Here is a 15,000-nt window from a genome sequence, read left to right as displayed (position 1 = left end):
ATTTATTTATTCATGATACATTATTCATTCACAGTGAATATTGGGGTCCTTAAAGGTTGGATCTTTCCTCATTTTTTTAATTAAGGCATTAAGATCAATTTCCAAAAGATTTATTATTTCAAATTTAGCATGGGTGTACTCATTTATGCTGAGCACTGTAAGTTGCAAAGAGAGTTTTATGGACCCACTCGTGCTATTTTTGGGTAATTTGGTTGAAAGAAACTCATATTTCTGATGTTGAAACTCTGAAAATGGGTCAGTTTTGAAAGAGAAAGTCCTGGTTCAGGGAGTTTGGGGAGAGTCAGTGTGTGAAAAGTCAAACTGTCAGGTGAACGTCAGTGCTGAATGATGAGGACGGTAAAGAACCAGTCGGACCAGTCTGAGCTGTGAATCACTGTCCCGCCTCAGACAGGAGGAACCGGTCCGACAGGTGCGTCCCAGCAGCAGCTTTATAGAAAGCAGAGCTGCACTCTCAGACAGTCAGTGACTCTCAGGAGGATCGGACCGCCGTCAGAAAACATGTTTCACCTGCTGCTGCTGGCCGTCGTGGTGCTCGGAGGATACGTGTTCCTCACGCAGACTCTCTTCAAAAGATCCAAATGTAAAGGGAACGCAGCGATCGCTGGGAAGACAGTCATCATCACAGGTGAGTCTGCGTGTCAGAGCAGTTAGAAGTTAGCGTGTGTGAGTGTGTGAGTGTGAGTGTATGTGTATGTGTATGTACTGCAGTGATTGCCAACCAGGCACGCCTGTTCGCTGCCTGCAGTCGTTGACCACAGAGGAATGCCACCATATGTTCAGCAAGCCGGACTCTACTGCCTTTCCATCCACTTCATTGTCTGAAAAGAACACACTAAGAGATAGAGAAAGTCATTTTTCAGAAGAAATTAAAGTATATATCAAGAAAGTAAATATACACATCCTGTACAAAAAGCAAGGTTACTTAAACATGCAATGGTGAGCTAAGAACATACAATATTTTACATCAATAGCTAATGTTACCCTAACAGGTTACTGGTCACTGCTCGACACGGACATTACAGCTGTAAACGAATTAGACTAAACAGTCGCTAATAGTATTTAAAAGTAAAGACTAAAAAGTTTTATATTCCCACATTTATTTTGTTATTCTTTTACAGATTCATTTTTTTCTTGACACTCCTATTCTGCATTATTTATATGTTGTGTTTTCTGGCTGCAGGAGGGAACACCGGCATCGGTAAAGCCACGGCGCTGCACCTGGCCAGGAAGGGTGCCCGAGTGATCCTCGCCTGCCGAAACCGGAACAAAGCCGAGGCCGCCATCGCAGATATAAAACAGGTAGGAACCCCAGACTGTAAAAACACTAACCCTAAAACAACCAACGTAGCAGCCATTGGTTTGTGGACTGCCATTTTGAAGCCTGGATGTATTTTATTTACTGGATACAAGATTACAAAATGCCGCCTATTCAGTTCTACGGACTTGCTGTCGGTACGCGATCTGTGCTGCCTGCAAGCGCATGCGCAAGATGTTCGCACGTGCACTTGCAGGCAGCACAGATCGCGTACCATCCATTCATCTTCGTCCGCTTATCCGGGGTCAGGTCGCGGGGGCAGCAGCTCCAGCAGGGGACCCCAAACTTCCCTTTCCCGGGCCACATTAACCAGCTCCGATTGGGGGATCCCGAGGCGTTCCCAGGCCAGGTTAGAGATATAATCCCTCCACCTGGTCCTGGGTCTTCCCCCGAGGCCTCCTCCCAGCTGGACGTCCCTCCACCTAGTCCTGGGGCTTCCCCGAGACCTCCTCCCAGCTGGACGTCCCTCCACCTAGTCCTGGGTCTCCCCCGAGACCTCCTCCCAGCTGGACGTCCCTCCACCTAGTCCTGGGTCTTCCCCGAGGCCTCCTACCAGCTGGACGTCCCTCCACCTAGTCCTGGGTCTTCCCCGAGGCCTCGTCCCAGCTGGACGTCCCTCCACCTAGTCCTGGGTCTTCCCCGAGGCCTCGTCCCAGCTGGACGTGCCTGGAACACCTCCCTAGGGAGGCGCCCAGGGGGCATCCTTACCAGATACCCGAACCACCTCAACTGCAGACTGTGTACCGACAGGCCTAATACCACATAGCAATGAATCGCAAAGGGGAGTGTGGAGGAAACTGAAGGTTTGCAGTGACAGAAAGACTCAGACTTCATTCCACATGTAACCAAAATGGTGTATGTTCATGTAACATGTAACATCTCGTTTATGATTTTGGATTGGCAACCATGTAAACACCTCGTAATGCATAGCGTAAGCTACATTTAAAAACATTGCCAAGACGTAGTACACGGACGTCAAGACGTAGTACACGGACGTCAAGACGTAGTACACGGACGTCAATATGCAGTTTTGGATCAGTGACAATAAGTACTTAATTTAAATATCTTTATAAAACAGACCAGCCGTGAACTGCATAATGAATGACATGAAATGTAAAATATGCCACCAGTTGTGCCGCCTGGCCGGCAAGTGTTTCAACGCATGCGTGATACAAATAGTGTAGGGAAACATACATCCATGAGGGAAACCGTCACGTTTTCTATGTATTTACGCGCATATCGGATCGTGCAGGCAGCACAGATCGCGTACAGACAGTTGCTCTTCTGGCCAACCAGTCGGCCAAACCATGTGAGCATATCGGACGTTTTTGTTCTGACCATGATCTTGTTCCAGGAAACAGGAAGTACCGACGTGCTGTACATGCAGCTGGACCTGGCCAGTCTGAAGTCGGTCCGCTGCTTCGCATCAACGTTCCTGAAAACTGAGACCAGGTTGGATCTGCTCATCAACAACGCCGGTACACACACACACACACACACACACACAGTCTTTCCCTAACTAGGTTGTTTTGGTCTGCGCGTTGAAAAATGAGGCCAAGAGATCCTGACCAAACATCATGAAAATGTGTTACAAAAACACATTCTGACACCTGAACTCACCTGTCAGTGAATCATTCTGGGTAGACAGCAGGTACAGACACACCTGATTGTCACTCATAAAGTTTAACAAAAGAAAATATTCACGGAGACAAAGACCTGTTGTCTCCTTTTGTGTGTAACTCTGGTGTAACTAACACCGGAGTTATATTCAGGACAAACCTATTTTAAAAACCATATTCTAACGATCTGAGGTCACGGCGTGAGGCGCCTGCTGCAGGTGTATTTAGGGCGTGTCCAAATCCACTTTTGCTAGTTTGAGCGGCGGAAAAAAGGGTCCGTGCGTCGGGCACATGGTTCTAAAGGGTTGACCTTAGTGTCTTCATTAATCAGAGGTGAGTTCTGGGCGTAACATGCAATCAACCAATCAGAGATCATCTCCCATTCCCTTTAAAAGCCAGGCGCGTTTGGACCTTGGAGCATTGCTGTTATGATGGAGGATCTGCACCGTAATATTTGTATTTGTAATCTTCTGCATGTGTGTGTGTGTGTGTGTGTGTGTGTGTGTGTGCTGGTGTGTGTCCCTGTGTGTGTAACAAGCATAGTGTGCACGTGCTGTGCACGAGCCTAGGAGCATTTTACTAATGCTCTGTTAAAATAACAATGAAATGCTGCGTTATTGACGATGGTGCGATCACTTCCCGCTGCCTCAAGATAGCAATACTCCCAGAATGCACCTGAACACACCTCCCTGTAAGACCAGTACGCCCAGAATGCACCTGAACACACCTCCCTGTAAGACCAGCACGCCCAGAATGCACCTGAACACACCTCCCTGTAAGACCAGCACGCCCAGAATGCACCTGAACACACCTCCCTGTAAGACCAGCACGCCCAGAATGCACCTGAACACACCTCCCTGTAAGACCAGCACGCCCAGAATGCACCTGAACACACCTCCCTGTAAGACCAGCATGGGCCACAGATGGGAGCAGGTGCATTTGTTATTTAAACGATGTGGGCGCTGGACGGGAAACTGACAGCTGGGTCGGTCTTAAACTAGCAGAGACACTTGGGTCGGGCTTTGCGCTGCGCCGGGTGCGAGATAGGGCTCCTAAAACTACTGAGTTAGGTTGATAAAAAGATGGAAGTTTGGGTTGAAATCAGACGTACTTTGCATGTGACTCAGAAGGTGATAAAAGTAAATAAAGGTCATTATTGCTGCTTGAGCAAGCGACTTGTGTCAGCGTTTTTTCGGAGGAGGACCGTCTCAAAAAAAGATGTTTCCAGGTTGGAGTTATGGTTTAAGTTTTGTTTATGTTTCGGCATCACAGAGACAGCTTGTAAAGTTGTTTTCACGGAAACAAAAAGTGACGGAGAAACCGATTTTGATTGCTGGAAACAATGTTAAAATGTAAATGTGTGTGTCCTGCAGGTCTGGTGGCCGACGGGCGGACAGAAGACGGTTTCGGCATTGAGTTCGGGGTGAACCACCTGGGTCACTTCCTGTTGACATACCTGCTGCTGGAGCGTCTGAAGGAGGACGGAGGAGGACGAGTCGTCACTCTGTCCTCCATGGCTTACCGCTGGGGACGCATCGACCTGGAGGTAAACACTGAGACACACATACAAACACACACTCACAGACACACATACATACAGACCAATGCACGCACGCACACACGGGACACATCGACCTGTAATTTGTGTAGGTAACTTCAGTTGAAGTTCCCGTATTGTAAAAAATGAGATTCCCATGTCATTTGATTATAAAGCAGGTCGATGTGCTACTTAAATCATGTAAAAGTATCAGCCAGGATAAGGAAAATAAAGTGTTCTTTTGAACATTAACGTGTGTAAACATGTTCTAGACAACAAAAAATACAAGTATGAACCAGACAATTGGCAGAATATGATACCTTTAAGTACGTGACGTAAACAAATCAATGTTGACTTTGACACGGGACGCGAACAGCAAAGTCCTGATCTACTTTCTAGCCGATTTGATACGGATACACATCAACGTAATCCGGGACAAAATATGTTTCCCTTAAGACTGATTTGAGAACAGTACATACAACTGTATGGGAATTTAACTTCACTACTGCTGATACTTTGTCTCTTTCACGATCATCAAATCTGAAAACAGGTTTTTCTCTCTGACTCCAATGCAGTTGACAGATTTAGAAAACCAGTGTTTTATTCAGCATTAAAACTAGTTCTTGTAATTAGGGATTCCTTTGTCCTTATATTTACTCTGTCACATGAAGACATTCCTGCACATCTGCGTTCTCTCTGCAGAAAACATTCCTCTGCTGTCGCTTGAGGCTTGGCAGTCAACATGTGCACAGATGACGTCTTCTCAGGTGATCCTGTGTTAATGAATGTTTTGTTGTTTTCAGGCTCTGGCGGTGAACAAACACCTGGGCACCGGCAGGTACAGCTGGCAGTTCTTCCAGGCGTACTGCAACAGCAAGCTGTGTAACATGCTCTTCACCCACGAGCTCGCTAAGAGGCTGAAAGGATCCAACGTCACCTGCTACAGCGTCCACCCAGGTAACCAAACACTTACAGATCCTATGAACTCTTACGGATCCTACGAACTCTTACGGATCCTACGAACTCTTAAAGATCCTACGAACTCTTACGGTTCCTATGAACTCTTACGGATTCTACAAACTCTTACGGATCCTACGAACTCTTACGGATCCTACGAACTCTTAAAGATCCTACGAACTCTTACGGTTCCTACGAACTCTTACGGATTCTACAAACTCTTACGGATCCTACGAACTCTTATGGATCCTACGAACTCTTACGGATCCTACGAACTCTTACGGATCTTACAAACTCTTACGGTTCCTACGAACTCTTACAGATCCTACCAACTTTTACGGTTCTTATGAACTCTTACGGATTCTACAAACTCTTACGGATCCTACGAACTCTTATGGATCCTACGAACTCTTACGGTTCCTACAAACTCTTACGGATCCTACGAACTCTTACGGTTCCTACGAACTCTTACGGATCCTACGAACTCTTACGGTTCCTACGAACTCTTACAGATCCTACCAACTCTTACGGATCCTACGAACTCTTACGGTTCCTACGAACTCTTACGAACACCTACGAACTCTTACGGTTCCTACGAACTCTTACGGATCCTACGAACTCTTACGGATCCTACGAACTCTTGCGGTTCCTACGAACTCTTACGAACACCTACGAACTCTTACGGATCTACGAACTCTTAAAGATCCTACGAACTCTTACGAACACCTACGAACTCGTACGAACACTTAGGAACTCTTACGGATCTACGAACTCTTAAAGATCCTACGAACTCTTACGAACACCTACGAACTCGTACGAACACTTAGGAACTCTTACGGATCCTACGAACTACAGAACGTGAAATGGAACTAGATTAGGCAGCAAAAATACTCAGTTAATGTTAGGAAAACATCTGAGATTGGCTTAAAATTAGTCACGTAAAACTACTAAAAACTATGGTTTATAAAAGCCTTGCTGTAGGCGTTCAGCAGGTTAAATGTTTACTTGCAGTAGGAGCTCAGGATTTCTAAAATAGCTGTGGGCGTGCTCACAGGTCCAACAGAGCACACCTGCGATGCCTGAAAGCTTTGTTCATATAATCGTTGTTTTAAACCAGGTGTGTCTCTCTGCTCCCTCAGGTGTGGTTCGGACCGAGCTGTCCCGTAACGTCAGCCTGTGGCAGAAGGTCTTCATCGAGCCAGTGGCGCGGCTGCTGTTCCTGGACCCGGAGGCCGGTGCTCAGACCACTCTGCACTGCGCCCTGCAGGAGGGAATCGAACCCCTGAGCGGACGTTACTTCTCCTGCTGCGCCGCGCAGGAAGTGTGTACCTGGGCTCGAGACGACGCTGTGGCCCGGAAACTGTGGGACGTCAGCGAGAAGCTCTGTGGACTCTCTTAAGGAGGAGTGACCTTAAGACAAAAGACTTGTTCCTTTTACTCTGGTGTTAAAGGGTGTTTTTCAACCTGGACATGAAACTCATGTTTTTGTGTCTAAGTGACGGATGTGAACAAAAATCTTTGAAGTATTGAGCGAGAACGCTGTAACTGGATGACGTGCACCGGGCTGTAATGTTACCCTACAGGACTAATGTTCAGCCTCAGTTAGCGTCCACTAAAAGTTCTGTTGTTGCTGCTGACAGATTCAGATTATTATTCTAAGTGTCTGACAACATTATGGGATGGATCCCTACAGAGATAGACCTTTTAGTTAGAGAGTAAGATCCTTTTAGTTTAACATTAAATAGCCCCGAAATCGCCGTCACCAAACCCACCAGACTCCATGTAAATAATCAGGACTTTTAGCGTGTATAGAGCCAGCATATCTCCACCAGACTCCATGTAAATAATCAGGACTTTTAGCGTGTATAGAGCCAGCATATCTCCACCAGACTCCATGTAAATAATCAGGACTTTTAGCGTGTATAGAGCCAGCATATCTCCACATGTAAATGGGTGAATTAAGGGTTTATTTCAACCAAACCAGAGTGGTGATTGTTGGAACAGTGGAAAGATGAACCAAGACGGCTTTTGGTAGTTTTATTTAGTTTCTGTCCACTTTGAATGAAGTGTGTTTTACGATGATAAAAGTCCTGATTATTTACATGGAGTCTGGTGGGTTTGGTGATGGTGATTTTGGGGCTGTTTAATGTTAAACTAAAAGGATCTTCCTCTTTAACTAAAAGGTCTATCTCTGTAGGGATCAAAGATGATTGTTCCCATCAGTCACTTAGACACAAAAACATGGAAAAAAAGGTCCAGGTTGAAAAAATAAGAAAAAGTTACCCTTTAAAGTGTGGTAGGTTTATGTCCGTACTATTGTTATGATATAAATTGGAATAAAGTTTTGCTATGTTGCATCTTTTCCTGACGTTTCTTTTTCTCACATCATCACCTCTCATACCCAAACAGAAGAAATGTGAGTGTTTGTTGTATTATTATTCAGGACATGTTGTGCTGCTGCCACCTAGTGGCTGATGTCTGAACATCAGACACTAGGGGGGACATGTCCCCCTCAAAAATATGATTGGTTTTGGGAGCCTTTTTCTTACTTTTTTTGGTCTTTTTGTCTCTTTTTTCTGACTTTTTTGTTGCCCGTTTTCTGACCTTTGTGAAGCTTTTTCCGATGTTTTTGTCACTTTTTGGAACTGTTACAGTTTTTTAACAATCACTTTGGCACTAATATCAGAACTGTGACGTCATTTTTCAAAACTCTAGACACAAAAGTCACAACCAATGATCAAAATACACTTTTTTTCAATTGCTTGGATACAATCCACATAAACCAAAGATCAGCTGTTCATTTAACAAAGATCAGCTGTTCATTTAACAAAGATCAGCTGTTCAATATGACACAACGTAACATCAAAGTACTACTACTTCAAAAGGCATTTCACACATTACATCTTAGTCTATTCATTTCATTACCATCATTACCTATCAATCAATACAACTACTCACAATGATGAGTACCTGTTGCAGTACTCTTAATGTATAGTTGTACAGACAAACAATACTCCATGTTTACATCATGAACGTTTCAAGATAACCAGCTTCATTGTCACCAGTTAGCGTGGAGCATGAACCAATCAGAATACAGTATCTATGGATGTAATATTTCATCATCCTTCTTTACTGTAATGTACTACTGTTTACCAGACACTGTTACTATGCTCCCATGTACTACTACTGTAATGTACTACTGTTTACCAGACACTGTTTCTATGGCCCATGTACTACTACTGTAATGTACTACTGTTTACCAGACACTGTTTATATGGTCCCATGTACTACTACTGTAATGTACTACTGTTTATCAAACACTGTTTCTATGGCCCCATGTACTACTACTGTAATGTACTACTGTTTATCAGACACTGTTTCTATGGTCCCATGTACTACCTTTACTGTAATGTACTACTGTTTATCAGACACTGTTTCTATGGCCCCATGTACTACTACTGTAATGTACTACTGTTTATCAGACACTGTTTCTATGCTCCCATGTACTACTACTGTAATGTACTACTGTTTATCAGACACTGTTTCTATGGTCCCATGTACTACCTTTACTGTAATGTACTACTGTTTACCAGACACTGTTTCTATGGCCCCATGTACTACTACTGTAATGTACTACTGTTTATCAAACACTGTTTCTATGGCCCCATGTACTACTACTGTAATGTACTACTGTTTATCAGACACTGTTTCTATGGTCCCATGTACTACCTTTACTATAATGTACTACTGTTTACCAGACACTGTTTCTATGGTCCCATGTACTACCTTTGAGACTATTTACAGTATTGACAGTACTGCACTGTATGCATGCAGGCCCTTGGAATTGCTTGTTACTGATGATTGAGATATATATATATATATATATATATATACTGTATATATACATATATACGTAAGGTTTTTTCCAAGATGTTTGGCTAATTGCGATGTAGATGAGAACCTGCAGCCAAATCCACAAGACGGAGTAGATGAAGATGTAGAAGTACAGTAATCACTTCTTTGTTTTGCTTTTTACAGTACAAGCAAGTTGAGGAATACTGCATTTGATGTTTTACAGTACTGTCTTTTCTATTTTGTAGCTCATTATTTTGCTTTGATTCAAATGAACCTATGTTGTGATCAGACTGTATTGCTTTCATCAATACATTTCAGGTTTGTCTGTAGTATTCTCTCTACTACTGCAGTACTTTTACAGGGAAGTCTTTACATCTAGTACCATAATGAAACATGTATCACCTATTTTGTACTACAGTATTTAATGATTGTACCAGCGATGACCCAGTGAAACTACAGGTATCTTGTGTGTGGCTGATCTGAAGTAACGTTTCAGTGGTATTTCACTATACATTAGGTTGTTGAACCGATGATTGTGATGAAGTACAAGATGTATTTAAAGATATGAATGAATGATGTCATGTTGTGAACATTGGACATCCTGTTACAAGAGATGACCGTTGTGAGTTTTGTGTCTAGAGTTTTGAAAAATGACGTCAAGGCTCTGAAATTAGCAGCAGAGTGATCCTAAAAAGCTGTAACTGTCGCTACACACATGCTTTCTGTTTGCTTTCTTTCTGGGACAAAGTCCAGAACTTTCTGTTATTTTACGTATTTGTTTCTCAGCGTATAGGAAAGGGTTTGATCCCGACACATTTCTGTGGGACCATCCCCACAGCCCCCAGTTATAATGTCTGTGTGTGTGAGTCTGTGTGTGTGTGAGTGTGTGTGTCTGTCTGTGTGTGTGTGTCTGTGTGTGTGTATGTGTGTGTCTGTGTGTTTCTGTCTGTGTGTGTGTGTCTGTGTGTGTGTGTGTGTGTGTGTTTCTGTTTGTTTGTGTGTATGTGTGTGTGTGTATATGTGTGTCTGTGTGTGTGAGTGTGTGTGTGTGTCTGTGTGTCTCTGTGTTTGTGTGTGTGTGTGTTTCTGTGTGTGTGTGTGTGTATGTGTGTGTGTGTCTGTGTGTGTGTGTGTCTCTCTCAGTGTGTGTGTGTGTGTGTGTGTATGTCTCTCTCTGTGTGTGTGTCTGTCTCTGTGTGTGTGTGTGTGTGTGTCTGCGTGTGTGTGTTTCTGTGTGTGTGTGTGTGTGTGTGTGTGTGTGTGTGTGTGTCTGTGTGTGTGTGTGTGTCTCGTGTGTGTGTGTGTTTCTGTGTGTGTGTCTGTGTGTGTGTGTCTGTGTGTCTGTCTCTGTGTTTGTGTGTCTGTGTGTGTGTGTGTGTGTCTGTTTGTTTGTGTGTGTGTGTGTGTGTATATGTGTGTCTGTGTGTGTGAGTGTGTGTGTGTGTCTGTGTGTCTCTGTGTTTGTGTGTGTGTGTGTTTCTGTGTGTGTGTGTCTCTCTCTCTGTGTGTGTCTGTGTGTCTGTCTCTGTGTTTGTGTGTGTGTGTCTGCGTGTGTGTGTTTCTGTGTGTGTGTGTCTCTGTGTGTGTGTGTGTGTGTGTGTCTCGTGTGTGTGTCTCTGTGTGTGTGTGTGTGTGTGTGTGTGTCTCTGTGTGTGTGTGTGTGTGTGTGTGTGTGTGTGTCTGTGTGTGTGTGTGTGTGTGTGTGTGTGTGTGTGTGTGTGTGTGTACTCTTCTCCTGCCACACTAGCTTTTCAGCAGGAAGTCAGACAGAGAAAGAGTCTCAAACATTCCTCAAAGTGGAGCAGCTAGAGTCGTTTTATTCAGTGATTATATGCAGCGAGGACTGTACTGGTTGTATACAGCTTGTGTTTGAACAGTCAAATGTTATAAAGGCAACTTCATTCTTAATAAAACCTTGTCCTAACTGTGTATATGTAGCCATTAAAACATATAGGTGTGTGCTCTGATCTAATGATCCACAACAGCTTTAAAACTAAACTTAATGTGACGTAAAAGTTAAACTGGATCAGAGGAGCTGCCCATCTACTGTGTGTTCACGCTGCCGTCTGTTTCGTCTTCGGTCCTCTCTTCTTTAAAACAAACTCCATCTTTTCTCTGCCAACAGAAGACATCCAACAGTGAGCTGCAGCATGTTCTGCTAACACATCTGTAACAATCTGTAGCTTTACCGACTGTTTCAGTGACTGCTCTTTGTCTTTCCGGCAGAGGAGACTTTCTGTTAAAGTGTATTTTCCCATGTTTCTGTGTCTAAGTGACTGATGGGAACAACAATCTTTGACATTGGTCCAGTATTAAGCAAGAAACAAGCTGCAATGTGTCTGACAACCTTTTTGTTAAAGAGTAAGATCCTTTTAGTTTAACATGAAACAGCCCCATCACCAAACCCACCAGACTCCATGTAAATAATCAGGACTTTAACCATTGTAAAAACACACTTCATTCAAAGTGGACAGAAACTAAATAAAACTATCAAAAGCCGTCTTGGTTCATCTTTCCACTGTTCCAACAATCACCACTCTGGTTTGGTTGAAATAAACCCTTAATTCACCCATTTACATGTGGAGATATGCTGGCTCTATACACGCTAAAAGTCCTGATTATTTACATGGAGTCTGGTGGAGATATGCTGGCTCTATACACGCTAAAAGTCCTGATTATTTACATGGAGTCTGGTGGAGATATGCTGGCTCTATACACGCTAAAAGTCCTGATTATTTACATGGAGTCTGGTGGGTTTTGCGACAGCAAGCTCTGAGTTGTTTCTGGTTAAATAACAAGTATTTTTAAAAAGGTCTATCTCTGTAGGGATCCTTTCATAATGTTGTCAGACACTTAGAATAATAATCTGAGTCTGTCAGCAGCAACAACAGAACTTTTAGTGACTCTAACTGCTGCTGAACATTAGTCCTGTAGGGTAACATTACAGCTTGTTACTAACTGCTGCTGAACATTAGTCCGTAGACACACACACAGCTTCAATCAGACATGACAGCACATTTACAGAAATACTCGCTGATCTACAACACTGACCTTTCACTCGGAGACGAACTACTTTCTGCGTGTAGATTTCTCTGGCCTTGTAGACGGTGCAGATGTAGGTGCCACTGTCCCTGAAGCAGGGATCCTTCAGGGTCAGACTGAAGTCCCCATTCCCCAGTGGATCTTCCTCCAGGTTTGTGCGGTGGCTGTAAAAGTGGTCCTGTCTGGCAAGATGGTTGTTGCCGTTCACATACTCGTGGACACTCATTGGCTCGGGGGCACAGCGGCTCCACTCCAGTGTGAAGCCTTCGTTCGGCGGGATAAAGGTCCTGGCAGGAAGTGTGACATCACGCGCCCCTTCTTCCACTTCCACCTTAGAGACTGAGAGGACAACGAACCACAACATCAGGTTAGATGCTAGATTGGATCTGATAGACGTCAACGTCAAAAGGACGCGCCTAGTGGCCCGCCCCCTTCTTATTCTGCTTCTGATTGGCTTACCCTGGTATTTTTACACAAAACATGCTCTCATATACATTAGACAGGTCCCTATACAGTAATACTCTCATATACATTAGACAGGTCCCTATACAGTAATACTCTCATATACATTAGACAGGTCCCTATACAGTAATACTCTCATATACATTAGACAGGTCCCTATATAGTAATACTCTCATATACATTAGACAGGTCCCTATATAGTAATACTCTCATATACATTAGACAGGTCCCTATATAGTAATACTCTCATATACATTAGACAGGTCCTATATAGTAATACTCTCATATACATTAGACAGGTCCTATATAGTAATACTCTCATATACATTAGACAGGTCCCTATATAGTAATACTCTCATATACATTAGACAGGTCCCTATATAGTAATACTCTCATATACATTAGACAGGTCCTATATAGTAATACTCTCATATACATTAGACAGGTCCCTATATAGTAATACTCTCATATACATTAGACAGGTCCCTATATAGTAATACTCTCATATACATTAGACAGGTCCTATATAGTAATACTCTCATATACATTAGACAGGTCCCTATATAGTAATACTCTCATATACATTAGACAGGTCCCTATATAGTAATACTCTCATATACATTAGACAGGTCCCTATATAGTAATACTCTCATATACATTAGACAGGTCCCTATATAGTAATACTCTCATATACATTAGACAGGTCCCTATGTAGTAATACTCTCATATACATTAGACAGGTCCCTATATAGTAATACTCTCATATACATTAGACAGGTCCTATGTAGTAATACTCTCATATACATTAGACAGGTCCCTATATAGTAATACTCTCATATACATTAGACAGGTCCTATATAGTAATACTCTCATATACATTAGACAGGTCCCTATATAGTAATACTCTCATATACATTAGACAGGTCCTATATAGTAATACTCTCATATACATTAGACAGGTCCCTATATAGTAATACTCTCATATACATTAGACAGGTCCTATATAGTAATACTCTCATATACATTAGACAGGTCCCTATATAGTAATACTCTCATATACATTAGACAGGTCCCTATATAGTAATACTCTCATATACATTAGACAGGTCCCTATGTAGTAATACTCTCATATACATTAGACAGGTCCCTATACAGTAATACTCTCATATACATTAGACAGGTCCCTATATAGTAATACTCTCATATACATTAGACAGGTCCCTATATAGTAATACTCTCATATACATTAGACAGGTCCCTATATAGTAATACTCTCATATACATTAGACAGGTCCCTATATAATAAGCACATTAACTCCTTTCAGTGGTTTTTAATTGAACAATCTTGTACTTATTGCACAATGACATCAGCCAGCCAGCCAGCCTACATGGTAGTGTTGATAAGCGTAATGGACATAGGCACAAATTACTTTGTATTTTAGATATTTGTACAGAAAGAAGAATTTGGGTGGAATCAATCTTTAAAACGTTTGTGGCCATCCAGTTCAATAGGTGACGCTGTAGTGAAAACCTTTGACCCAGGAGATGCAGCCTCATCTATCTTGCATCCAGCACAAAGCCCGACCCAAGTGTCTTTGCTAGTTTAAGACCGACCCAGCTGTCAGTTTCCCGTCCAGCGCCCACGTTGTTTAAATAGCAAATGCACCTGCACCCATCTGTGGCCCATGCTGGTCTTACAGGAAGGTGTGTTCAGGTGCATTCTGGGGTGCTGGTCTACAGGGAGGTGTGTTCAGGTCTGGGCGTGCTGGTCTTACAGGGAGGTGTGTTCAGGTGCATTCTGGGCGTGCTGGTCTTACAGGGAGGTGTGTTCAGGTGCATTCTGGGCGTGCTGGTCTTACAGGGAGGTGTGTTCAGGTGCATTCTGGGCGTGCTGGTCTTACAGGGAGGTGTGTTCAGGTGCATTCTGGGCGTGCTGGTCTTACAGGGAGGTGTGTTCAGGTGCATTCTGGGCGTGCTGGTCTTACAGGGAGGTGTGTTCAGGTGCATTCTGGGCGTGCTGGTCTTACAGGGAGGTGTGTTCAGGTGCATTCTGGGCGTGCTGGTCTTACAGGGAGGTGTGTTCAGGTGCATTCTGGGCGTGCTGGTCTTGCAGGGAGGTGTGTTCAGGTGCATTCTGGGCGTGCTGGTCTTACAGGGAGGTGTGTTCAGGTGCATTCTGGGCGTGCTGGTCT

At 43.4% G+C, this 15,000-nt stretch overlaps 2 protein-coding genes across 2 annotated transcripts in view; one reads left to right on the top strand and one right to left on the bottom strand.

Moving 5' to 3' along the window:
- Nucleotides 1–433: 433 nt before the first annotated feature.
- LOC144535725 (dehydrogenase/reductase SDR family member 13-like) lies at nucleotides 434–7,804 on the top strand. Its single transcript, XM_078278331.1, has 6 exons — nucleotides 434–646; nucleotides 1,202–1,320; nucleotides 2,691–2,814; nucleotides 4,329–4,501; nucleotides 5,296–5,449; nucleotides 6,589–7,804. Exons 1-6 carry the CDS (start codon nucleotides 520–522, stop codon nucleotides 6,846–6,848), a joined length of 957 nt encoding a protein of 318 aa, XP_078134457.1. The 5' UTR covers nucleotides 434–519; the 3' UTR covers nucleotides 6,849–7,804.
- A 3,291-nt stretch (nucleotides 7,805–11,095) lies between these two features.
- LOC144535477 (uncharacterized) overlaps nucleotides 11,096–15,000 on the bottom strand; it is an 8,968-nt gene continuing 5,063 nt past the window's right edge. The window contains exons 3-4 of the mRNA XM_078277978.1: nucleotides 12,356–12,685; nucleotides 11,096–11,419 (exon numbers count right to left, since the gene is read on the bottom strand). Coding sequence (XP_078134104.1) covers nucleotides 11,397–11,419; nucleotides 12,356–12,685 — 353 coding nt within the window. The 3' untranslated portion in view covers nucleotides 11,096–11,396. The remainder of the gene's footprint in view (nucleotides 11,420–12,355; nucleotides 12,686–15,000) is intronic.

This window comes from Sander vitreus, chromosome 20, assembly GCF_031162955.1.
Source record: "Sander vitreus isolate 19-12246 chromosome 20, sanVit1, whole genome shotgun sequence".
NCBI lineage: Eukaryota > Metazoa > Chordata > Actinopteri > Perciformes > Percidae > Sander > Sander vitreus.
The sequence above is the reverse complement of the archived record's forward strand: the minus strand, read 5'-3'. Positions and strand labels throughout refer to the sequence as shown.